Here is a 26,236-nt window from a genome sequence, read left to right on the forward strand (position 1 = left end):
GCCCATCTGCTCTAGAGCCTGCTGTGAGCTGCCTGCCACCTTATGCAAAAGCTGCTTGCATGGATGAGCGTGCATGCCCTGAGCAAGCAATGCAAAGACGGGCGTGTTGCCATTTCTGCCCCCGGCACCCCCAGGACTTCCACCTGTCGGCTTGCAGCTTACAAGGCTACCCGGCTCCAAGCAGGCATTGTGGCACTTGCCGTACTACCAGGCCAAACCCTGGTGCTGTCCCATCCCCTTCTTTTCAGAGCCCGGCTGAAAACACCAAACGGGTGACTGGGCTCTTCCCATGAAGCTGCACGTAGCCCATGCTCCAGAGAGCCAAGCAAATAGCAGAGACCACTGCTGCTGCCGGACTCGGGATAGGTTTGTGCTTTTTTTGGAAAATTTTTCATGTCCCAAGTCAAATTGGCCAAATCCATTCCGAATTTGTGAGTCTTTCAAGAACCAGATGTGGCCCTGCTACCGGCAAGCATCCTCCACCCCACATGGGGCTTCAGAGGTTTGCGATGTCTTTGGTGGGCATCCTACGTGCAGGCCCAAGCCCAGAGGCTTGGGGTTCGGATGCCCCCGAGTTTTGCTTGCCCTCGGCCATATGGCCGCAAGAGCAAGCTAGGGAGGAGTCCCCTATTTCCATAAAGTTGGCGTGTATCTGAGATCTTCCCACTGGAAGTGAAAGTGGGAGGCCAGTGGGAAAGCCACTTCATAGTCATGGTGTTTCCCCTGCTGAGACAGGTCCTTAATGCTACCAGAGCCCCTCGCGAATACAAGAATACAGACCTGTTGGTTCAGAAATGATACCTTTTATTAGCCCAACTAAGAAACCGCAAAAAAAATTCTCTTTTTTCTGCAAGTGTTCGGGCTCAAAGGCCTGTCCCCATCTTGAATTTGCCCAGAGCCTGATGAGATGTTTGCATTTCTTTTTGTCTCAGACCATTACGACTACCAAATACGTTCCTGAACCATTAATACAGGGGCTTTTTTTTTCCCCCTGGTGGAAGCAATTGCAGGGGCTAGAGGTACCCTGGGGAAGCTGTTTGGAGGCTTTGGCACTAGCTGGGGCCTGGGGACAAAAGGGGTGCTTTCCTCTGCCACTTGTTTCCTGTTCAGCCTTGGGTGTATCACTTCCTCCACTTGTGCCTCGTTTTCCCCGGCGTTAATGACGGTGCTTTGGCAGCTGGGACCAGGCCATGACGCCTTCAGGCCTCAACTGGGCTCCGGGATGAGTTTAAATCGCTTTCTGTGCTCTAGCTTGAGATGGCCACACCTAATATGGCCGCCCGGGCGGGGAAGAAGCTCCTTGATGGCCACACCCAGCATGGCCGCGCAGGGCGGGGCCCATCAGCGGCGGTCACATCCAGCATGGCCGCTGGGGGGGCGGAGCTATGTTCCATTGGTAGCCACACCCGGCATGGTGGCGGGGGGCGGGGCTTGGCGAGGCATCGAGCATGGCGGCGGCTCCTCGGCTCTTCCTGCAGTTCTCGCGAGAGCAGCCGGTGAGAGCTCGCGAGATGTGGGCTCGGAGTGGGGGGCGGGGGTGAGGCGGTGCCAAGATGGAGCCTGGCGGCTTCGTGGGGCCGGGGCCGCTGGCGGCCAACAACAAGCCGCGCAGCGGCCCGGCACCGGCACCGGGGCCGGGGCCGGGGCCTGGTCCGGGTCCAGGCCCAGGTCCAGGTCCAGGCCCAGGCCCAGCGCAGGGCCCGGGCCTGGCAGGCGGGAAGGGCCGCGAGTTCAACCGCAACCAGCGCAAGGACTCGGAGGTCAGCGGAGGGGTTGGGGTCGGGGCTAGACGGGCATGGAGGGGGTTGTGCCCCCACGTCTCGCGTGTGTTGACACCCCCTACGGTGCCCGTCCCTGTGGCAGGCAGGGGGTTGGTCGGGTGGGGCCCCGATGGGTGGTGCAGGGGGCCCGGCCGGGGCTGGACGCCATGTCCCCTCCCAGCCCCGCAGGCAGGTCGTTTCCGAGTCGCATCTGCTGTGCTGCTTGGGACACGGATCACCGTCTTTCAAAGAAGAAAATGCCGCCTCCTTCCCAGGAGCTGATGGAGACGGAGGAGCTCCCAGCGGGGGTGGGGGGGGGGGTTGTGACGGGTCACAAAGGCTCTCAAAGCCGGAGGCTTGCCTTAGGGCCGGCCGAAGAGCCTCTTCTCAGGAGATTAAGGCTGTGTCTTGAGGAAGTCCCGAGGAAGAGCTTTCTCTTTCCCCTTGGAAAGGCGCGGGATGATCCTTTCTTCTTGTGACAGGTGGTTTAAAGCAACTCCGGCGTCTCGCTGGCTTGTTATTCTCCCCCCCTGCACTCGGGCACTTTCCCCGTGTTCTTGGACTTCTTGTTTTTGTCTGTTTCTTACTTGGCGTGGAGGGCCCTCCTGCACGTGACATCCCAGCGATGCATTTCTGCAGGGGTTCGTGCTGTCCGACATCAATGCGGTCTCTGAGGCCCCTGTGGTCAAGACCTTTAATGCTAGGATTAAACGAGAGGTTCTGTCTGTTTTACACAGTGATTTTCACTTGAGGAGATCCCCACCCCCCAAGTTGTCTTGAGGCCAGTTGTGTGTAGAGATCACGTATGGCTGCGCGCAGCAGCGCAGAGCAAGGTTACACAAGAGAGCGATCAGTATTACATCAGCCCAGAAGACGGGGGATACACAGCAGGTTGCCTCAGAAACATTTAAGATCTGCTGATAAATGCCGGGTGTTCGGCTGAAGATGCAGCATGAGCCTGCAGCAGGGGGTTAACTTTTATTGTTCTGACTGATTTACTGATGCTTTTTAATGAAACGTGCTTTGTTTAAAAGTGAATTTTCCTTCTGTCACCAGGGCTATTCCGAATCCCCAGACTTGGAGTTTGAATATGCAGATACCGATAAATGGGCTGCGGAGTTATCTGGTAAGGGAATTTAATCCCTCTTGATCTCTAAAGAAAAGTTGTATTTTGCTATGCACTCATCTTTAGCTGCATCTTGGTGTTGTGTATAGTAAAGCTAATGCTATTTTGAACCATAGTTTTTGCCATATGCTGTGTTTTATTTGTCTTGAGTCGGACAACAGAAACTGTTGGTTCCGTTTGAGTGCGTCTTTTTCTTTCTTTTTAATTGGGTTTTTGGTTGTCATCCTAACAGTTGCTTTGCTGTTTGGATTACAAGTACTTCTAGGCAAAAATATCTTATCTCTTAATTTAAAGACATCTTTAGTTTGGCAATAATAGTTTTAACCATCAAAAGTTTTCATGTTAAATTTCACTTGCATAATGCCCTGGGTTTTTTTATTGTATTAAACTCTTGATTATGTGAAATGTGAGTGATGGGGACCTTAAAAAAAAAAATTAAAAAAAAAAAAAAGAAAAGAAAAAAACACATCTGATTGTCAGGAGCTTTAGGATTGAGTTCTGTTCTGTGCCTGTTTGTTACGTGACTACCATAGGCAGTCTTTGAGAAGTACTTTTTGGGGGGGATGCTGAAAGAAAAGTGACAACAACCAGACACGGTTTATGGTATGTTGGCAGAACTGTACAGCTACACTGAAGGCCCAGAATTCCAGCTGAACCGAAAGTGCTTTGAGGAAGACTTTAGGGTCCATGGTAAGATAAGTTTATTCTTCCCTTCTTGTCCCCTGTTCATAGGTTTTAGGGTCACCTGTAGAACATTCATGAGGAGATGCAAGTACTGATGTGTTATCCCTGTGTCAGGGCAGGAACTGACTACAAACATCCCTTACTTGGTTTACAACTTATAGTATTTGCTGGCAAATATTGTCTCTATCCAAGGGACACCTTGCTAATGTACCTCACCGATGAGCACATTGTTTCTGGCTCATTCAGTAATTTATCTCTCTAAATGTGGTGGACAGTTAGTGCCAATTGTGGCTGTGGAAGGCACTATGAACAATCAACTTATTTTACCTATGCCTTTTGGTCTCAAACTGGGATACTTGTATCTCATAGGGCATGTGGCAAACTCCTAGAGGGCATGTGAAGGGAGGAATGGGCAAGCAGAGAAAGGAAAAGGGAAATATAAATAGGGAAAAAGGAAGAACAATTCTGCAGTTTCTCTTAAGTTGTTGGATAGCTGATGTTAAGGGCAGCAGTAATGACCTAGTATTAACTTTTATTATCCATGCTATGGTACAAGACCCAGACAGTTTGGGAAGCCTGACCTACTGTTGACCAGCTATTAGACTCTACTGATTTCTGGTTGTAGCTGATGTGTATTTCAAAGGATAAGTCTCATTAATCTGATCTTGCAGTAGCTGGCATTAGTGAGTCTCCTCAGTGTGACCTCTAGCAGATCAGATATGTTTATATTCTGTTCCAGGGTTGTGATGAACATCTTGCCCAGATTGACAGTCTATCTTAATGTCAGTACTGGATACCCTGAATTTTTGGCCATGTAATCTGCATCTTTACATAGGAAGAAGAGCTGCAACTGGTCCATGGTGTTGTGGCTTTTAGGGAGGTATAGAAATAGCTAGTCCTTCCATTTCACCAAAGTGATCGTTCTTGGTTTTTCAGTGCATGATAAAAAATGGACCGAGCTGGACAACAATCAGCACCGGACTCATGCCATGCGGCTCCTCGATGGGCTGGAGGTCACTGCCAGGGAGAAAAGGCTCAAGGTAGCCCGGGCCATCCTCTATGTTGCACAAGGTAGGGGACCATGTCAGCTAAGGGGATTTGACCCTCCTGAAATCACCCCGGCCCTTGCTTTTTCTGTGCTGAATCTGTAAGGGGTGTTAGTTTAAAAAACAAAGAGAGAGATTTGAAATCAGTTTCCTTTGTGTCCCTGCAGCTGTCTCAAGCTGCTTCAAAATGTTATTTCTGTAGTGCCACCGCCCTTAGGGGGTCTCTTCGCACCTGTTGCCCAACTGGTCCTGGCATGGGGCCGGCCAGTATGCCAGGCTCCTGGGCTACAAGTTCTAGAATGCTTAAAGGGGTTCTTGTAGCATTGGAACCGGGCACCCCAGGGTGCTGGGCTCCTGGTCTGCAAGTGTTCCAGGATGTTTAAAGGGCCAGGGAGCAGGCTGGGAGAGCAGAGAGCACCAGTTTTCCCACCTGGGCAGCCCATGCTGATAGCAGCCTTGTTCCTGTCTCTGCTCTGCAGCAATGGGATAGGGCAGCCTGCAAGTCTACCTGACAGATCACTCTGTGGTTTGTCTGCTAGCCAGCTGTCTGCTAGTCTGGTAGCTTTGGAGTGGGGGGAAGGAGAACAGAGCACTGTGGGACAGTGGGGGGGTCTATCTACCTGGCCAGATGTTAAATTTGTGTTGGCATTAAGTTCCTATTTAAACAGCAACTTCTTTGTCACAGATTAGCCACCTCTTTGCTGGGACAAATTCCATTGACGTCTGGCATGGTGTCATTTCTCGTGGGAAACTTGACCATTTCCTGTGACGTGTATGGCCTGGAGGAGACCTGAAATACCCTTCTTCCCTTCCCCTTCTTCCTGCCTCTTTACTAGTGTGTGTCGCTCAGTTTCCAGCAGTGAAACAGACAGACCATTCTCATCTCGAGTCCTAGCTGGGTTTGCATTTTGGGGCTGGGTTCCGAGGCCCAGGACACACAAGTGTTTGGAGCAAAGATGGTTTTGAGTGTCAGAGCTGTGCTTCTCAGAAGTGCTTCTGATAACATATTATTTAAGCTGTCTTTGGGCTCTCTGTTCTGCCTATACTGGCATCTGAGGAGGTTCCAGTGTAAGTTAGAGCTGTCTGGGGCCTTGCAGCAGCCTTCCTACCGCTGCCAGTAGAACACTCCATAGCACAGTGTGTGGTGCTAAATGCTCCAGCCACTCATATCAAGCCTGCTGTCTGTGCTGTGGGAAGCCTGGGGCTATGGAGAGAGGCCTTTCACAGATGCTGCACCCTCTGAATTTTCCCCTCTAGCTTCTGTGCCCTGTTTTTACAGTTGCCATCCCTGGGCCAGGGCTCAGGCAGGACACTGGTCTCTTTCTTGTGTGCTAACAAAATTCCAGGGCGACCTGTTAATTCTATCTTGGTGGTTCTCAGCCTTTTTGGACCCTTGGGTAGACTTGAGGTGCCCCTCAGAAAATGCCAGCTCTTACTTTTCACTCTTCTTGCTTATGGAAAAATAATAGTGTAGTTTTTTGGTTGCAGAGAACTTGGAAGGCTCAGAGCTGTGGATTTCTATTTGAAATCTCTGGGTTTATCTTATGACAGTGCTAATATTGTATGGTGCCTTGCACCACCCTTGACAGTACCACCCTTTCCTTGCACCACCCTTGACAGTACCCCAAGGTGCTATAACACCCTGGTTGAGAATCACTGCTCTAACTGAGTAAGTTGCAATTGGAATGATTTTATTCAACCCTGGAAAAAAATTCTGGTACAAGGTTTGATGGAATCAACCATTCCCATTAGTTGGACCAACCATGGGAGGCAAGTGACCTGCGTTTTGTCCATCTCTTTCACTAACACTAATGCAGCTCCACATCATCCAGAGGACAGACCCTTCCCCTGCCTGTAAATGTGCATCTGATGCCCCCAGGTGCTGCCAGGCTCACTATCTGTCAGTGAATCGGTAATCATGTTTTTCTAGGCACCTTTGGAGAGTGTGGCTCTGAAGCAGAGGTTCAGGCCTGGATGCGATACAATGTTTTCTTGCTGCTGGAAGTTGGTACCTTCAATGCTCTGGTGGAGCTTCTGAACATGGAAATTGAGTGAGTGCCATAGAGTTGAGGGGATGGGAGGAGGATGGAAAGCTGTGCCAGTAACAAGTTGATAACTGGATTGTGAACTGCTGTACCTGGATATCTTTCCAGCTTGTGAAAGGTACTCAGTTGTAAGCAGTTCTCTGCTGCCAACTGAGGTCCTGTGACATTGCTGGGCAGTCTCCTGTTAACTTCTGTGGGTTGGTTTGGGCCTCATGTCCAAAACTATGTATGACAGGCAAAAGCCTTTTCATATTGCCCTACCAATATGCTCCAAACTTGTTGTGGAAATACCAGCTCTCACTGTCCACTAGGTCCATTTGCTCCCTAATCCTCGTCCCGTGGACAAATGTGCTGTGTTTTTGTACTGCAGAGGTCTTAGTTTGTAGGACAAGCAGTTTTTACTAGCTGACAAGCAGTTGTCAAGGAAGTGGCAGCTGGGCTTGTTTCAGCTGGTGACTTGCAGTAGAAAATCTATCATATTTCCAGTCTCTTGAGACAAGCTTCCTGGCCATTGCAAAGCAGCTGGTCTCTTTTAATAACAAAGGGCATACTTGAGAAGTCATCTCCTGTGTTCTCACTTGATCACTCCCCTGCTGTGGGTAGAAAGATAGGAGATGTGCATGGAGCCAGACAGTTTTGGAGAATGTGATTCCTATTGGGAGTCCATCTGTGTAATCTGAGAGCGAGGCTGTCACCTCTCACTATCTGTCATGAGCAGATGCTTGGCTCGCTGTTAATGGGAACGCAGGGTGAAAAATCCATTGAGGAGAGGGCGCTTTATTTTTGGTGTCTCTCTTCATAGTGGAGAGCTTAACACTTGAGTGAAGGGTGGCATGACTAGATCTGAGAGCCAGTAACTCTTAAATGGTAATCACAGCTCTGACATCCTTGAAAGCTTGGGCAAGTCACTGAGTTTTTTTTTATCTGAGAAATGGGTTGAAGTACTGAGGTGATGGGGAAGGATCAGTGAGATGTTTGAGAAATCATCAGTTTCCCTGAGGAGAATGGAACTCCATCTAGATACCCCTAGTTTTGGCAAGCATGAAGGGTTCTGCGTTTGTTCCAGGTGTTGCATTATCCATTTGGAGGCTTCCAGTATTGCATTGCATCCCAGCCAGAGCAGCTGGCTCCTGTGTGTCAGTTGGTTACTTCTGCTGGTGTTAAAACTTCCCAGCTGTTTCTTTATAGGGAGAGGGAGATGCAAGCAACCTGATCTGAGCTGCTGATTCTGTTTCCTTCTTTAGCAACAGTGCAGCATGCAGCAGTGCAGTGAGGAAGCCTGCCATCTCCCTGGCTGATAGCACAGACTTGAGGTAAGAAGCCTTGTGAATAACCTTCTTAAGCTAATAAGGGATTGAACACTGGACATCAGGAGCTAAGCAAAAGGCCTTTGGGATTGAGGAAGGGCCTTGGGCCAGGTGCACTGTGGGATTTATTGCCTGCCTTTGGGAGGCTTGAATACTATTCCTAGTTCTAATGTTGGCCCTCACTGCCTTGGTTACACTTTCTGCAATGTGGGAACTGTTACAGACATGATAGGCAGCCTTGACATCTGAGGAATTGAGTACAGGCAACTCCTAGCTGCAAAATACTGGAGCTGATGAATCCAGTAGAGTTTTCCCATGCTGGATCAGACTGTTCCCTGTGAATTATTACAAATGGGTCAAAAGAGTGCTGAGGAGTTCAGGCCTGGCAGTTGTTTTTAGCCTGTTCAGCTTGGTGATCCCTCATTTGAAATAAATACAAATAAAACTTAGGATGAGTAAACTGGTCTCCACCAGTGCAAACCCTCTCTAATGTGCATGAACATTATCAAAGGTCAGTGGAGAATACTTGATCCTGAAGAATAAGCAGATGTGGAAAATGGGGGACTGAGATTTATATTCACTTTATATGGTGATCATACGTTTAATGCCTTATAACTGCTCCCTCCTCATTTATTTGTCTGACCTCCTTAAAGGTGACAACCCACTGGACCCACATACTGCAGCTAGAGGGTTTCTTGTACCCAACTCACCTGTGGGAGCCCTCCTCTCTTTGTTCATAGCCCCCTCCTTTTGTGGGAAGGAATTGAAGTGGACTGTAGTGCCTGCATCTCTGGGTAGCTGCTGTCATAGCTTTGCCAGCAGACCTGTGGTGTCACCAGAGAGCTTTTTCTGCCAGTTTGAATTCACCATTTCCTTGAATGACAGACCTTTTGCAGACAGAAGTTCTTTTGTGTTGGCTCAGCTGTATCCAGGCTGGTGGACATAGCTGTGTTGGCAAGGAGATAAGATGCTGCTGACCATACTGCAATGTAGACTAAGCCCCTGTCTGTTTAATTGAAGCCAACAGGTTCCAGGCAGTTGCTTTTTACTCTGTTCTCATCTTGTTCATTCTGTGGTGGGGTCTGATCCTCTGCTGTTTGTAGGGTGCTACTGAATATCATGTACCTGATTGTGGAGACCGTCCGGCAGGAGTGCGAGGGAGACAAGGTGGAGTGGAAAACTATGAGGCAGACCTTCCGTGCAGAGCTAGGTAGGTCCCTCTGCTGGAGTGTCACATGCCTGTGTGTAGATGGGTGAGGTGAGTTGGGACATGATGAGATAGGCAGGGGATGCACAGAAACTCCCTTGTGTTTTGGCTCTCAGCCAGGTTGGTGGTGCTGTGCTGCGGGAGAAATAAGGTACCAGTCTGATTCCCAGTTGATAGATGCCGCAGTACTCCCTGTAGGCTGTCTCTATAAAACAGTCAAGATCTGAATGGGATGAAAGACCCTTATTCTTAGCAGCAGCTGAGCTGGTTTGTAGTAGAGCTGGTTGAGCTAAGGAAGCCAACACTCCCATCACCTCTGCCTTACCTCACACATAGCAGAGCAGGAGTTTGGTCTCTGGAGTGCTCATTCCCCCAGTGCCAGAGTGAGAGAATAGATTCTGACTTCTGAAAGGGATAGAGCAGTTGGCTGGAGTGAATAGGAAAGGGGTATGGAAGTGTAAGTTGTTAGGACCCAGGGAAAGGGGCTGTTAGGGGAGTCTGTTTTGAGGAGGGTAGGGGTTTCTTCAGGGAAGCCCAACTAGCACTAGTGTGTTTGCTTACAGGTGCCCCGCTGTATAACAATGAGCCATTTTCCGTCATGCTTTTTGGCATGGTGACCAAATTCTGCAGTGGTCACGCCCCTCACTTCCCTATGAAGAAGGTCTTGCTGCTGCTCTGGAAGACTGTACTGGTAAGAGCCACTATTGCCTGGGTAAGAAAGCTTAAACAGGTGCTTTCTAAAGACTCTCTCCCTAGGACCTAATCTGGGGTGAACTTGGCTGGAAGCAAATGATACAGGGCTGTGACTGTCTTACCCTGAAGTGAGCACAGTGCAGCTGCCCTGAGATGTGCCTGAGCATCATAGACTTATGGACAGTAGGACTGGACCGCTCCTGGGACCAGCAGTATCTCCATCCCAGAGCAGTAACATCCCTATAAGGCCTTCTCGATAGATCAAATCCTAATGTTTTGCCCAAACTGCATCTTGGGTAGCTACTCCGTATCCATATTCCATTGTCCGTTTCGGTGCCCTGCAGTATTTTTCTTTTCCTGTCTTGAGTTGCATTGCTGAGTGCCACGAAACAAATCTGCTTATTTCAGTATGGATCCCTGTGTATTGACTTGTAGGACAAAGCCAGAATAGCATCTGTAGTGTGAAGTGCCTCTGGTTCATTTGATGTGCAGGGAGTTATAGAAACCTAGCAGCTTCTTACCTAAATGTGAATGAACTTCATGGCCACAGCAGTGTGGTAAGGGTTGGGATATGGGAACAGGATTGAGTTGCTTCCCTTTCATGCTGGGTTAACAATTCAGTGCTTCCTACTTAGGACAGAGGAAAACATGAGGTTGGTTTGTATCGCTGTAGTATTTAGCACAGGCATGTCTCCACTGTTCTAGGCACTGAAGAAACAACAAGGAAGTGACCCTTGCCCTGAACAGCTTGCAGTCTGAGTAGCTATGAGGACTGCTGCAATTTCTTGCTGGGACCAGGGTTCAGCCTCCTCGGATTTTTGTGTGCGCAGCCCATGCCCCTGGAGCTCTTTCTAGTGTGGGCTTCCTTCCCCATCACAGCTTCAAAGTGTTTGCTTCTTAGCACTTCCCAGAATAACTGCACCTCCTGCTCTCATGCAGCACAGTTCTGCTCAGTCCAAGGTGCTGAGTTGATGTGGGCAGCGCTCCCAACTTGCCTCAGTGCCTGGTGCTAGAAGCAAGGGCTCATCTTTCTGGGTGGCGTTCCAGGTGGTGTTATTTGCACTGAGGGCCTTAGGAGCTGGGCTGGTCTCTGGCTCACGCGGTGCTTTCTGCTGTGCTTCAGAAGCTGTTTTAAGGCAAGCGGCAGTGCTGCTAGAAGATGCCCTGCTTTTACTGCCTGGTAACCTGGTGCAGGGCATTATGGCATCACTTCTACATAGACACCTTGGAACAGGCCTAGCCACTGGATTAGCTAGACTTCTGCATCTGGCCTCGTCTGGCACGTCTTATGATCGTGAGCTGTTAGAGCCCGAGTGTGGGGCAGCTGGACTTACTCAGGTGCAAATCTCTGAACTAGCTGCTAAGAGCTACATGTTTAGTGGCCAAACCAACCTGGTTCTCCACAGCTGTCTTCAGACGGAGAGCTGCATTGTTTGATGTGCTAAGATACGGCCCAAACAAGACATCACCAGTCCCACATTTAAGACGTTACTGGCCAAGCTTGGTGCTTCTGGGATTGGTTTATACGGACTTTCTCCTGGTGGCACTGGAAGGGCTTGAGGCTTGGAGTTAGTGGAGGTGTTTGAGGCATAAGCCCTGTGTGCCATGGCATGCGGGAGTCTAAGTGGAGCTTTTGGGGGTTCCTGTTGCAGTGCACTCTAGGAGGCTTTGAGGAGCTACAAAGCATGAAGGCAGAGAAACGGGAGATGCTGGGCCTCCCACCACTTCCGGAGGACAGCATCAAAGTGATCCGCAACATGAGGGCTGCATCCCCACCAGCATCAGCCTCTGACCTCATTGAACAGCAGCAGAAGCGAGGGCGGAGGGAGCATAAGGTGAGGACGAGCATGGGATAGACTGAGGGCCTTGCTTCACCTGTAACGGGACAGTGGTTCATGGGGCAGACCAGTTTTCCCATAGGCATGAGTCCTGCAAGCAGTGAGAGAAGAGGGGCAGGGGACAGATGAGCCTGGGTAGGCCCTGCACAAATATTTTTTTCCCCTTAGCATCCACACTCTAAATCTGAGATACAGGGTATTAGTCTAGATAAACCTATGGTCTGACCCAGTATGATGCTGCTTTTGTTCGTGTGGGATACTGGTGTCATCTCAGGGTGACTTGTTTCCCTAAGTGAGATTCCCCATATCTCTGTCGACATGGCATTCACCTTGCCCCACACTTGGCTGACTTCTTGCTTGGTTCCAGGCCCTGATTAAGCAGGACAACCTAGATGCCTTCAATGAGCGGGACCCTTATAAAGCTGATGACTCCCGTGAGGAAGAAGAGGAAAATGATGATGATAACAGCCTTGAGGGCGAGACCTTCCCCCTTGAACGAGACGAAGTTATGCCTCCACCCATCCAGCACCCTCCGACTGACCGTATCACTTGCCCAAAGGGGCTGCCCTGGGCCCCCAAGGTCAGGTCAGTCCTCAGCACCATAAAGAACTTCTTGGGGTCAGAACAAGCTTACATTGCCTTTCTGGGGTGCTGGAGTGTTCAACTTCTCCCCTCAACCCTGTCCCAGGCACATAGGGTTGATGGTTAAGGTGAGAGATGAATTGTAGCTCCTTGGTTGTAGACAGTCATTGTATTATGTAATGACAACAGCCAGGCTCCTCTGGCAACTGTCCGGTGATGGCATTGTCAAGACCAACCATCCCACTAGCAGGGACATCAGCAGTGGAGGTGTTGGCAACATGTCATTGATGTGGTGGTTTATGTTGTGATTTTTTTTTTTTTTGAAGAACGTATCTTGGGTGTATCCCTGGGGACAAGATCTTTACAGCTTATCCTGGGAATGATATGCCTGGAGTGAGGTTTTGGGGCTTTATGGTAGCATCTTGCTTAGTTCAGGAAGTTCTGCTGCTCAAGATCACTTTTCCTATCTATGAGTGCTGGGGAGTATGGGAAATACTTAGATGTGAGGCATGATCAGATGGGATATGTTTTTTCCCCCCCCGTCCAACAGAGAGAAGGACATTGAGATGTTTCTGGAATCCAGTCGCAGCAAATTCATTGGTTACACCCTGGGGAGGTGAGTGAAAGCCAAGCCAGTTTACTGGCAGCACTCAATTAGAGGGGAGGGAGTGTTAGGCAGAGCCAGAGGGTGGGTCTGCTGTCTTGGAGAAGCTGCTCCCCTTTCCTTCTGAGCAGGAAGGGCGCTTGTCAGACTCGGCATGCAGTCTACCTCTCTCTCTTCAGTGACACAAACACCGTTGTAGGATTGCCTAGGCCCATCCATGAGAGCATTCGGACCCTGAAACAGGTGAGTGCCCCTCTTCAAGCTCTCGTCCTAGCTCCGTGTGTTGTCCAGGGGGCTCTGTCCCTGTAGTGGGTGGCCCCTCCTAGTGCAGTCATGGTTTGGGGCCAGCTGTCTTTGAGCTGCAGCCCTGCTGGCTGACAGTTCTGGAGCCTTCACCTCTCTTATTTTTGCACATCTGCCCTTTTAACTTCCTCCAGATTCCCTTGTCTGCCCTGCAGCTGGTCAGACTGGTTTGGGTAGCCCTTCCCCAGGTGTGGTGACTAGCCACTGCTGATTCAGCCTTAGTGGAGGAAGTATTCAAAGCAGCTGATATCTGCATTATTTGCTGTCTAGTTAGAGAGGGTTAAATCCAACAAGAGAGCAGAGAGGTGTTGCTCATTGCCATTACCTGTGCTCAGAAAGATGATCAAGGAGAAGGTAGCAATAAATGAAATACTACAGGCATCTTCCTAATGCCCCTCCTGATTTACCTTGTGTGCATGCAGCAGCTGTGGCAACTGTAGCATCAGGCTTCTGTCTCATAGTTTGACCTCCCATGGTCTTTTCTCTGCACAGCACAAGTACACATCGATTGCAGAAGTCCAGGTTCAGATGGAGGAGGAGTATCTTCGCTCCCCACTCTCTGGGGTGAGTGCCTCAGGGAGCACTCCCCTCTTGGAGTTGTGCATTGCAAGGGATGGAGTGAGACAGAGGGCAGAGGCCTGGCTATGGCGCAGCTCCTGTGGGGGTTTCTTCAGGATGATCTGTTCTCTGGGATCCTCACAAGGTGACCTCCTGCTGAGCCTGCAGTACTGGTTCCTGAGGTCACTGGAGAGATGTGGTCAGGGGTTGTGGGGGCACTTAGGTCTGGTTCTGTAGAGCCAGGGGGTGTCAGGCCTGCCCATGCACCTTAGTGCAAACCAGCCTTCTGCCACATGTCAGAGTCTGGAGGTGGCAACAGGCCTGGGCGTCTCACCCTCTTCCTGTCTTAGGGGGAAGAGGAAGTGGAGCAAGTCCCGGCAGAAATCCTGTACCAGGGGCTCCTCCCCAGCCTGCCCCAGTACATGGTGAGTTGTGTCCCCTCTGCTGATTCTGCCCCTGCTCCCTGAACTTCAGCCATTCTCTCCTTCCTGGAGGAGCACTGTTGGGCCCTGTCTTCCTTCATTCTTCACACTAAAATGGGTTTGCCTGATCACAGTGCTTTCACCTTCATCCTGCCACCTCTTGATGTGAGGAAAATCCTCCTCTGTTGGTTTGTTCCTGCCTGCGTCCTTTAATACTTCGGACCCATCCCTACCATTGTTTCTCCCTAGGGGTGGCCGTATTTCAGTGGCAAGGAGGAATGATGATGAGGAGGAATGATGATGAACCATGTCCAGTCACATGGCTTCAGGCCTCCCCAGTCCATTGACCTATCCAATGCCAATGTTATCCAGTAGCACATGGCCAAGGGAGAGCGGTTTGGGTCAGTAGAGTCAGTGCCTCCTGATACAGCCTGCCATCCTCACCCAGCTCTTCTCCACAGATTGCTCTGCTCAAGATCCTGCTGGCTGCAGCCCCCACCTCCAAGGCCAAGACAGATTCCATCAACATTCTGGCAGATGTCCTGCCTGAGGAGATGCCGTGAGTGCAGCTTGTGGGTGGGGTGAGGCCTGTGGTGGGTGGAAGCTGTCTCTGTCTCCCAGCCCCTAGCTTAGGGCTTAGCCAGGTTGTTCAGGCTAAAACGGCTGGGATCTGGCTGCTCATTGGATGGGAGACCTCTGGGGAATCTCAGAAGGGTGCAGACAGTGGTGGTTGGCATCCCAGCAGCAAGCACCTTCCCTCTGTTCTGGGAGGTGTCACCTGTCTTATGACATGCACGTTCCCTGTGGTTTCAGCCCAGAGCATCAGGCTAAGGCCAGTCTATTTGTGATTTCAGTCAAATGTGGGGGACTTTTGTTAGTCATGCTCCTGAACTGGGGCATGTTTCTAAGGCTTTTGGAGGCTTTGGGCTGAGATGTAGCTTGTTTATTGATGAAGTGGAATGTGAGGGGAGGAGATGCAGGAAGCAACCTGGAGAGGTCTAGGGGCTATTGCCCTGCTTTATCTTTTCATCTGGGTTATCTGGTGCTGTCTCCTGTGGGTTGCTCCTCACTCTGTGCTAAGATTGTGGCTTTGTCATCCAGAACCACGGTGCTGCAGAGTATGAAGCTGGGGGTGGATGTGAATCGCCACAAAGAGATCATTGTCAAGGCCATCTCTGCTGTCCTGCTGCTGCTCCTCAAGCACTTCAAATTGAATCACATCTACCAAGTGAGCTGGTGTGGGGACCTTCACTGGGCACAGCTTACCTGGGGAGCAGGCAGCACTGGGGGTAAGGGCAGGGGCTGCCTGCTCAGCTGCCTGCCTTGTCTTTGGTCTTAGTTTGAGTACATGGCCCAGCACCTGGTGTTTGCCAACTGCATCCCGCTCATCCTCAAGTTCTTCAATCAGAACATCATGTCCTACATCACTGCCAAGAACAGGTGACGGGGGGCTGGGAGCCTGGCACTTGCACAATTAGGGTCCCACACTGACCCTTTCACATCTATGGGCTGAGATCGCTGCGCACAGAGGGCCACTGTGGGTGTGGGGAAGGGTATCATCTTGGGGAAGGGTACCCTAGTGGGATCCCAGTCTCACTCTGCAGTGGGACACCCAAAACAGGTATAGGTCACCCACTCCCTCTCCCTGACGGAGCTTGCAGTATGGCCCTCAGGAAGGAAGCCACACTCTGATCTCACCCCAGACTCCCTTTCCTGTTGCCTGAATCAGCAACAGTGTCCCATCTCTATATGGGCTTGGGCAGTTGGGAGCCCCTTGGGGCAAAAGACTACAGTGACCATCTTCAGGATGCTGCACCATGGGGTTGCGGGTGGCAGGGAGTCCTGCAGATGAATCTCCTGTCCTCAACCCTGGGGTATTGATGAGCAGTGGAGACTGATGCCCTCTCTCCTCCTCACAGTATCTCTGTCTTGGATTACCCCTACTGCGTGGTGCATGAGCTCCCGGAGCTGACAGCAGAGAGTCTGGTAAGCTAGGACCCCCACACCGCTGTCCCTCATAGGCCACGACATTGCTGGGGAGGGTGGGGGGTGCACAGGGTTTCCTTGGCCGGGTGTTCTTCTGCAGTACAGAGGGGCTGGACAGAAAGGAACTGTCCAGTAACACATGCAGGGCAGGTGCTCTTCTGCCCCAGAGCAGGTAGCTATAGCTTGGGAGAGTAGGGGCTCTTTGCCTACTGGGACAGCCTCGGCCCTCCTCATTTGGCTTCACAGGGCTTGGGACTATCAGCAGCAGTTGGAAAGGCCCTGTGCATGCTTTCCGAGCAGAGCAGGCCTAGGCACCAAGGACCCAGCTGCTTCCCCTTGCCTCTGTGGGGCAGGTTACACCAGCTTTTCAGGCAGCTCCTCCCAGTAGCAGCACTGCATTACAGCTGGGCTGGGCCATTCACGCCCTCGGCTCTGTTCTTCCCACAGGAAGCAGGTGACAACAATCAGTTTTGCTGGCGGAACCTGTTCTCCTGCATCAACCTCCTGCGGATCCTGAATAAGCTGACAAAATGGAAACATTCCCGCACCATGGTGAGTAAGGAGCCCCTGGTAGCTGGGCTGAGCCAGTGCAAAGTGCTTAGGCCTAGGTGGGCATGTGGAGGGGTTGTGGACCCCTGCCCTGTGTCTTAGAAGCCCAGGCCTGTGGCCTGTAGCGCCTGCCTTTGGACTAGCCTTGTCTTGGTGCCAGGTCCAGGCTGACTTATGGGCATGTTTTGCAGATGCTGGTTGTGTTCAAGTCGGCTCCCATCCTGAAACGTGCCCTGAAGGTGAAACAGGCTATGATGCAGCTCTACGTCCTGAAGCTGCTCAAGGTGCAGACCAAGTACTTGGGGCGGCAGTGGAGGAAAAGTAATATGAAGACCATGTCTGCGATCTACCAGAAAGTGCGGCACCGCCTCAACGATGACTGGGCCTATGGAAACGGTACAGCCTCTCTTGTCCTCTCCCTTGCTGCCCCACAGATCTCTAATCTAGCCCAAAGGGTGCTACTGATTGGGCATGAGTGGAGTAGGGCTTTAACACCAGCTTGGGAGGACTCATTGCTTGCTGGTGCTGTACCTCCATATTGAAGATGGGCAGGGGTGGGGGAGCTGCTCCCACCATGATAGAGCCTCACATTTCAGGTGGAAACCTGCCTGGCTGCATCTCCAGTCCAAAGAGGACCCAGTGCATGTGATATAGCCGGTCCTGACACAACGTTGCATCTGCTATCAGGACCTCTGCTCCCCAGCATAGCTGAGCGACACGTTAAGGAGAGGGAGTTTCCACAGTGCTAATGGCTTGGTTCAGTGGGACAATATCTCCACTGTTGGCAGAGGCCATGTATTGTCAGGCAAAGCTGGAATTACTCCCCCAGCCTCTGAGTTCCCTGTGTTGTTCCCCCTGTGCCCAGCTGGTGATTGCTGATACCCTGAGGGGGCCCAAAGGAGGGTGCTCTTAAGCAGAGTAATGCTGATTAGGATTGACTGCTCCTTGGCAGCTCTCAGTCGGCATGGGTTGAGAAGGTAGGCTCTGTGCTCCCTTCTCACAAAGGCCTCATGCTCTGCCCTGCTTCATGCCTAGATCTGGATGCACGCCCCTGGGACTTCCAAGCCGAGGAGTGTGCTCTACGAGCCAGCATCGAGCGCTTCAACTCCCGGCGCTACGACCGGGCGCACAGCAACCCTGACTTCCTGCCTGTGGATAACTGTTTACAAAGTGTGCTGGGCCAGCGCGTGGAGCTGCCTGAGGACTTCCAGATGAACTATGATCTGTGGCTGGAAAGGGAAGTCTTCTCCAGACCCATCTCCTGGGAAGAACTGCTGCAGTGATGCCTTTTTGCCAGGCAGGGGTGCCAGCAGAGACCTGGTGCTGGGATGGACACGTTGAGGGGAAGTATGGTGCTCCAGTACTGCGGAGTCCCCTCATGAACAGGAGGCATCCTCCATGTGGCTGCATGCCTCCATCTGGCACGTGAGGGTGTAGCCCTGTTGTCACGAGCCTCTGCTGCTCCTGGTGAATCTTGGGCTCCGGGGGTGGCTTCGTCTCCACACAGACTCAGGAGGGGCCTGCGGCTAGGACAGTCCTCTCCCCTGCCGCCTGGCCCTGTCATCTCCAAGACACTAAAGTCTCAGAGTGGGAAGCATGTTCCTTTGCCCCTCTGCTCACCTCAGACAGCCCTGGGAGTAAGATGTGGGGGCTGTTCTAACCCCAAATGATGGCCTTGGCATGGTGCTCTGCTCTCCTCCCGCGCACCGGAGGTCATACCCTATTATAGGCTGTGAGCCTGGAACAGCTGTAGCTGCCTGGCCTATGCCTCTCACTCAAAGCACTTGAGGCTCCTGCTTTAGAACCAGGTTCAATCTTCCCCGATGGTGACTCACCCAAAGCAGAGCATTACATTAGCTGCCTGTCTTGTTAGACTGTCCATTCCTAACTGCGCCTTCCCCTGGCAGAGAAAACAGCAGCCTCTGCCTACCCCTGTAATAGGTGGGAGATCAGTAGGGGAGGGGACAAGAAGGTGCTGCTACATGGGAGGGGAGGTCGGGGGAGGCTTGGGGACCAGCTAGCCACCAAGTGCATGCCGGAGGCGGGTGCCATGGTGCTCTTGTCGTTGGGTTGGGGCTAACGTCAGCCTGACCTATGCCAGGACCTGGTATAACAGGCAGGATCTGTAGCAGCAAGGCCACTGCACGCAGAAGCAGCTGGGAGCTCTGGTACTAGGCTGCAGTCCCACCTCTCCCCTCTGGATGGTGCAAATGAGTTGTACATGCATATAAATACAGTAACCATTCCTCTTGTGTGATCCGCCAGGTTTTTAATGCCTTTGTGACTCTTTCCGTTAAATAACCTTGTGCTTGGACTCAGACGCAGCTTGGCATGGGGAATCGTCCTTCCTGCCCCCCCGCTTCCCAACTCTTGTGGCTACTCCTACCTCCTTGCTCCCAGCAGAGGCAGCCTAAAGTGTGGGTCTCGGTGGGCATCTGACCACCCATCCCTGTCTCGGGCGCCAGCACACACTTCTAGACGTGAATGGGGTTTCTTCTGGGCCGTGCACTGATAGGGGCAGCTTTCCAGCATAATGGCATCCCACAGGACTGCACTCCTCTCCCCAGGCCCTAGTATTGAGTTGTGAACTCAAGTCACACAGCAGGAAAGGCTCTTGACCTCCCTGGCTGTGGTGAGAACTGTGTTGTGGCTGAGAATCTTGGAGGCAGCCAGTCCTAGATAAAGCAGCTTCCTCTTCCTGGTGCCATCGGCATATAGTAACCATGTACCTCTGCCATTGTGGCTGGGTGTTGGCATGTGGTGGGGAGAGGGGGACTTGGTTGGGGCAATGGCGTGGGAGGAGCTGGGTGCTGGATAATGGTTGCTCAGAAATGCTGGGGCTGATCTCAGTGGCCCAAGAAGCCCCTTTCAGGCCAGGAGGTGAGTTAAGATTGGAGCGGCAGAAGCAGAACTTGCCCAGGAGGTGGGCAGGACTGTGGTGCAGGCAGGGGCAAGGGTATGTGCACCGATTGGCACAAACAGGAGAAGAAGGGAGGCCAGCGAGACCCTGGGAAGCTGCTTGTGTGTGGAACCTCTGAGCCCAGCAAGAGGCATCCCAATGCAGGACATTAAACCAGCACAGGTGATGCTCTGGGGCCCATGAGATGACAGGAGGAGGCCCAGCCTGCGTCCCCGCGCTTTCCTGGTGCTGCGCTGTGCTGGTGATGCAAGTTCAGTGCTATCTTGGCAGCCAAGTTCGTTGCATGCAGCTCGGATCCTACCCAATTGCAGTCTGCGTCCTCGTCTGTGCCCAGCTCTGCGGCTGGCAGCCGGGGCCTGGCATGACTGCCAAGCCTCTGCCCTGGCTCCTAGCCTACCTCTCTGTTGCAGCTGAGTCCTTTCCCCTGTCTTGCCTGAGGCAGGCTGGAAGCGTCAGGGACCCTGGAGCTGGGGCAGCTGCAGTATCAGAGTTAGCTGCTGGTGCTGTGAAGTTAGGGTCACAGGGTACTGGGCATAATGTCATGGCAGCTTGGTTGGCCCCACTTTCTGCCCTGCCATAATGCATCTCCTGACAAGCTCCAGTGGCTGTGGGGAGTGAGCTGGGGCCCTGCGTCTAGCTCCCCAGGGAGGTGTGGGCCAGCACTAGCTTCCCAAGCGCTTGCTGCTGGCAGCCACATTCCAAGCAGGCACATCCTGGCACGGCTTCCCCAGCCCGGCTTGCCCTGCCAGCTAGCGCGCCGAAACGCTGCCGCGCCTTCTGCCCCAGGCGTCTTGGACAGGAGAGGGGAGCTTTGTGGAAATTTTAACGGCAGGGGCCTCCTGGGTAAAGCAGAAGGGTGGAGTCGAGGCGCTGCATGAGAGAGGAAACCGCTGTCTGGTATCTCTTGCCACCTTGGCAGGGAGTTTGCTGCATAACTTGGCTTGTCCTGGGCTTGGCTGCCTCATCTGCTTTGTCTAATGCGGCAGTTCCTCCCAGGCTTGGAGCCCCTGTGCTAGGCGCTGTACGTGTCTGCAGAGAAAGATGACCCCTTCCCCAGCTGGCTGAGGGACCAAAAGACCAAGCCAAAGGAGAGATTACAGTAAACCCTGGTTTCCCCATGGCCCGGAAAGCAAAGGACTCATTCACGGTCCCTGGGAGACTGGCAGATGGCTCCTGAGCACCGTCTCCTTTAGCTCCTAAGCCTGTCCTTGTCTGGACCCAGCTTGTGACCTGCTGCAATAGCCTTCTGCTAGGGAAGCTCCCTTTGCTGGGGTTTATGCTCTACCCTACTAGTGATCTTATAACTGTGGTAAGCCTAGCCCATCCATGGAGCCATCAAACCAAGGCTAGACTTGTTTCCACAGCATCACCGGGAAGTGCCTGCATATCCTCCTTTTTGCAGAGGAGGAGGAAATGGGGGTGGTGAGGGAAGGGACCAGTCCATTATTTGGCTTCTGGGGTTTTATCACCCTCCTCTGAAGCATTGCCTGGTGGCCACAGCCAGCAGTAGGGCCATGGCTGGGGTGAGCTGGTGTCTCCCGCCATTGCACAGGGACCTCTGGAGGACCTGGATGCAGGGTGTTGCTCGTGCAGGTCTGACATCAGCCTTTCTTACTGATGTTCTCCATCATAGTCGCTTGCCTTGGAAGATGGGCCCTGCGTCTCCCTTCGTTCTGAACAGCTGTCAGCTGTAGCCACGAGGTGGCACCAGCCCAGCCAGAGCTGGAGGCTGAAGTAGGTCCTGCAGCTCCCCGTGCCCTTGTGCGCAGCCCTGCTCTCATCCACCTGCTCTGCTCAAGCTCTTAGCTCCAACCTTCTCCTGGGCCTCTGCCCCCATCCACGGTCACCTCTGCTCTCACGGGTGCAGCACTGCTTGGGGCCTGCAGTGCTGGGTTGGCTCAGGCGGGACAGGTTTACTTTGTCCCAGCTGCAGGCAGTGGAGCCTGTGACTCTCAGACTTGTGCTGTGTTGCAAGCAAAGGCAGGCTGGGATCTCCCAATTTGCCTGCCCTGGACTGGTAGGGGGAAGACCAGCTCTGGGTTGCAGCAGCTATCTTTATTCACCTGTGACTCTGTGGGCTAGGAGCTCCCTGAGTCCTGGACCTGCTGTGGTCGGGCTTCAGGGCTATATCTGCTTTTCACAGAATCCTAGAAAATGAGGGTTGGAAGGGTTCTCAGGAGGTCATCTAATCCAACCCTCTGCTCAAAGCAGGGCCATCGCCACCTAGATCATCCCAGCCAAAGCTTCGTCTAGCCAGGTCTTCAAAACCTCCAAGGATGGAGAGTCCACAACCTCTCTGTGTAGCCTGTTCCAGTGGTTCACCATCCTCTTCGATATTTTCCTAACCTAAACTTCCTTTGCTGCAACTTGAAACCATGGATCCTGTGGCACTCAGCGACAGAGGAGGAAGGGGGTGGTGCTGGCAAAGCCAAGGGTCATGCCACGAGCGTGAAGCAGGTGCTCCCAGCTGTAGGCTTTCCCCAGCACAGCCGTCAGTCATGATCCATAGCCACTGTTAGCCTAGTGTTGCTCCCCCATCTCTCCCTAGTGGCATCACTCTCCCCCCTTCTGCTTTGCCAGTAGACTGCCAGGGCACCGCGCTCCTGGCTGCCAGCGTGGTGGGGTGAAGGGAGCACAGGCCCATTTCCGGATCTGTGAATTGATGGTGCTGATAATGCCCTGCTGTACAAAGCGCCCTGCGAGTCAGGGGTGAAAGATGCCAGATGGGAGCTGGGAGTCACTCCAGCCTTGGCTTCAACTGGGATTACTGTAAGTTTGGGCACGTGCCTGGTGGGGACTCTTGAGACACCTGTACTTGTGGTCACTCTGGGGCACTACATAGGGCTGTTTGCAGATCTGCTCAGTAGCTGGTGGCATGGCATGGGCTTCCCTCTTGCTGAGCAGGGTTCCCCAGAGCTCTGGGACCACATATGGCCACAGGCCTGCCCCTGGGAGATGGCCCCGCAGGGATCTCTGCGTCAGCCCAGCATGGTTTTGAGAGCGCTCACATGTTGGGACACTGGTGTCGTGGCTGCCACAGGATGCAGCTCTGTGCTGCGATGGCCTGGCAGTGCGGAGGGAGCGTCCAGCAAGGCTGAGCCACGTGGACGATGCTCCAGAGCTGGCTTTCCAGCTCTGCGGTCTCTCCGGCTCCCCTCCAGGCAGGGAAGGGAGCGAAGGGGATTGGCTGGACAAGGAGCCAGGGAGAGGCTGGCTGGGGGGGTGACATTTTGGGGCTGCTGGAAAGGAATGACCTGTTCCTGCCAAGACAGCACCCACAGACTCTTGTGCTTCCTGCTCCCAGCCTGTCTGATTGGACACATGTGGTGCAGAGAGGTGGAAGCCCAGGCTTTGCCTGACAAGCCCCACTTGCTCCCACCCTGGCTGTGCTCCAACCCCTGGGGCAGGGAGGCCACTGCTGCTGCCTGCAGCCCCCTCCCAGATGTGCTGCCCCCTATGCAGCACATGTCCTTTCTGCAAGTAGAAGGTGTCCCCATGCCAGTGCTGCCCCATAGCACTCCTACCTTTGCTCTGGTCCTCTCAGGCCAAGCCCCGTTAGGGGGAATCAGACCTTTTCCCAGTCCCTTTGTTGCTCCTTGGCTCTCACTAGTGCCACTGGAAACTGCATGTCCCCTCTGGATCAGCCTTGTGATGCTGTCTGCTGCATGGTGGAGCTCCTGGCATCTGCCACCTCTTGCCTCATGACAGCAGGGTGTTGCCTTATGGTGATGATGCTATTGGGATGCGGCCTGTAAGGGATAAGCTGGGTCAGCTGATAAGGGCTGAGCAAGGAGAAAAAAGGCCCCTCCCACCATTAGCAAACAGCTGGGGGGTCTTAGGAGACAGGCCAGGACCAGACAAGCCTGGGAACCAAGCACTGCAAAGACTAATGTAGTTGAAGTGACTGCAGGATGAACAGGGCTCTGCTGCGAGCAATGATGGAGCCGAGGCTGCACACCATCACGGAGCCCTGTGGATGCCCTGGTGCCTTTGCTTGCAGGTAAGGCATGTGCCAGCACAGGCTGTGGAGGGAGGCTGGGGAGCTGTGCTGGCTCTAAGCGTCTATATGGTAATTCAGCATGATGGCTCAATGGCCAAGGGCTGGGGATCTAACAAGAAGCAGTCTGCTGCCTAATGACACCAAGCAGAGCAGGCCAGAGCACCCCTGGGATGGGCTGCAGGGATGCTGGGGAGAGCAGGAGCCCGGCAGCCAGGACAGGTCTTCTGAGCCTCTCTGCTCCCCTGGGGGAAGGCTTCCTTCTGGGCTGGGTGGGCAGGCTTTGGCTCTGGACCACCCAGCCTGGGACCGTTTGGATCCAGGTGCCATGTGTCAAAGCCCTGCGGTCAGAGGAGTGGTGCCAACCACCTCTAGTCACCAGCTCTGTCGCTGAGGGAAAGGGGGTGAGTGCTGACGGGTACTTGACACCTGTGATGAGATTCCCTGGGTTTCAGCCTCAAGCCTTTGGCTGACTCCCTCCTGCAGCTGTTTCTGGAGCTGGCAGGAAAGACAAGGGTGCAGGGTGAGCTGCAGAGCTAGGACCAGGGTTTTGAAGCACCTCCTAAAACAATCTCCAGGGACTATGCTGAATTGCCCAGCCCAGCCCTCTTTCTCCCTCCAGCCCTTGGATGGTGCAAGGGAGGGCTGGCATCTGTGCAAGCCCTGCCACGCTTGCTGACCAGGCCCAGGGGGCTGTAGACTCATGTCCCATGCTCTGCTGGGGGTGCCCGTCACCAGCTTGTGGGCAGAAGCATTGGCCTAAGCTGCTGCATTTGTGGTGTAGGGAAGCTCCAGGCAACCAGGGGAGAGGGGATGTGGTTGGGGGAGCCCTGTGTGCTGTCACGCTGGGCAGGAGCCTCAGATGCATGTTCAATACAAAGCCCCCGTCTTGCTGCCCTTGGAGTTTAGCTTCTGGCTTTCTTCACCCAGCAGTCACAGGGATTGCACGTCCCGGCCTGGGGCTCTCCATACTTGGGACACAGGTGCAAAGGGGCTCTTCTCTGGTGCACACGGGCATGCCCCACCATGGAGCAGAGAGGGGCTCTGGGGGCCCAGCTGTTCTTGCATGTGGGATTGGGGGGCACAGGATGGGGCTGTGGTGTCTAGGCTGTGCTGGCAAGTGGAAGCTATGCCACAGGCCAGGTCAGATGGGCAGGGTGAGTTATGGGGATGCCCTGAGGAGGCAGGGGCCTGTCAGGCTCTAGATAAGGCCTGGCAGCAGGCTCTGGGTTTTCCGTTCATATTCATTAAGTATAAAGGGGCAGCTGTAAAGCTCGCTGCTGGTTGAGCTGTCCTGCCGAGACAGATGAGCTGCTGCAGGGCCCTGCTGGATAATTGCCAGCAGCACAGTCTGGCCCCTCGCTCCTGAGAACAGGGTAGCAGGAGTTTCTGCTTATTCAGAGATGCTCAAAGTGGCTTTGCTATCTCTGCTTCTCTTCTCACTAGCAACAGGGCCTGGGCCTACCAGCTACATCCACCCTTCTCTCTATAGGACCCAGCTATATCAGCTTTTGCAGCAGGTGGCCCCGAGTGAAAGAGGCACCCTGCTCCAGGGCTGGTCTTCTGTTTTTTGTTTTTTTTTCAAAGTGGGGAAACTGAGGCACAAAGCATGTGTGACTGGTGACTCCTGAATCTGGGGGGGGGCACCCACAGAGGCTGCCGACAGCGGTGGCCCTGTCAGGCAGGGCACAAGCCCTACTGACAGCATCAGTGTCGGCCGTCGGGGGGGCACGTGCACCCTCGTGCATCCCCAGCAGTCACCTATGACACAGAGTGATTCAATGACTGGCTCAAAAGCCCCAAAGGAGCCTGGAGCAGAGCTGGGGCTTGGGCCTATGTCTTTGGAGTCCTTTCCTTGGCTGCAAAGTTGCCTTTCCACTGCCAAAGCCAGGCTGTGATCTGTATCCTGGGGGGGTTGCATCCTTGAGACCTGGATAACTCGTCACCCCAGGGCTGCAGTCACCGATGAACCCAGGGTCATGTGCAGCAGCCAGGTAAGGTGGGGAGGAGGCACGTATCCCTCCGCAATCACACTCTGGTTCCCCTTACACTGGCCTCACCCACCTGGCTGGTGTGTTTTCCACATGTTGGCTGTCGTGTCAGTGCCCTGTGAGGCCAACAGGAGGAGCAGCTTGTGGATGAGTCTGTCTATGTGTCCAGGCAGGGGTGTAAGCCAACAACCAGCCTGTAATGCGGGGCGTGAACTCACCAGTCATCTCCCTGTGCTGGCAGGGGGAACGCCAGAGGCACCCGCTCTCCTGCCCCTTTCCTGGAGCCAGCAGGACAGGCCACAGAGGGTCCCAGGGTGCAAGTCCCTGCACAGCTCTGCACTGGGCCGGATCTCAGCATGAGTGGAGGATGGGACGTGTTGGTCTTGAGCGCAGAAGGAGGTTTCCTCCTTGCTCCAGGTGTCTCTGGATGCTTCCACTGGCTGCCACAGCCTCCCAGCCACAGCTGCTTTGAGTTTCTGCAGCTTTCCAGGCAGGGCTTTGTGTGTCAGAGGCTGGGATGCATAAGTTGCTTTTAGGGAGACTGGAGATGATTCATTCCCTTATTACTGCTCGGAGTGGGGCTGGTGAACCCTCAACGTGTTTCTTGCTGAATTCCCC

At 53.3% G+C, this 26,236-nt stretch overlaps 1 protein-coding gene across 2 annotated transcripts; it reads left to right on the forward strand.

Annotated features, from left to right (window-relative positions):
- Window positions 1-1,519: 1,519 nt before the first annotated feature.
- Window positions 1,520-18,967, forward strand: STRIP1 (striatin interacting protein 1). Of its 2 annotated transcripts, none has more exons than XM_059717326.1 (21): window positions 1,520-1,760; window positions 2,817-2,886; window positions 3,502-3,576; window positions 4,507-4,641; window positions 6,547-6,667; window positions 7,906-7,974; window positions 9,072-9,178; window positions 9,739-9,866; window positions 11,521-11,703; window positions 12,074-12,291; window positions 12,839-12,904; window positions 13,024-13,135; window positions 13,688-13,759; window positions 14,104-14,178; window positions 14,637-14,734; window positions 15,277-15,403; window positions 15,515-15,615; window positions 16,095-16,161; window positions 16,609-16,713; window positions 16,902-17,106; window positions 17,746-18,967. In XM_059717326.1, exons 1-21 carry the CDS (start codon window positions 1,554-1,556, stop codon window positions 17,991-17,993), a joined length of 2,589 nt encoding a protein of 862 aa, XP_059573309.1. In that variant the 5' UTR covers window positions 1,520-1,553; the 3' UTR covers window positions 17,994-18,967. The 2 variants fall into 2 exon arrangements, with proteins under 2 accessions (XP_059573309.1, XP_019348072.2); XM_019492527.2 differs by having other exon boundaries at window positions 13,072-13,135.
- Window positions 18,968-26,236: the final 7,269 nt, after the last annotated feature.

Source organism: Alligator mississippiensis, chromosome 14 (assembly GCF_030867095.1).
Source record: "Alligator mississippiensis isolate rAllMis1 chromosome 14, rAllMis1, whole genome shotgun sequence".
Classification (NCBI taxonomy): domain Eukaryota; kingdom Metazoa; phylum Chordata; order Crocodylia; family Alligatoridae; genus Alligator; species Alligator mississippiensis.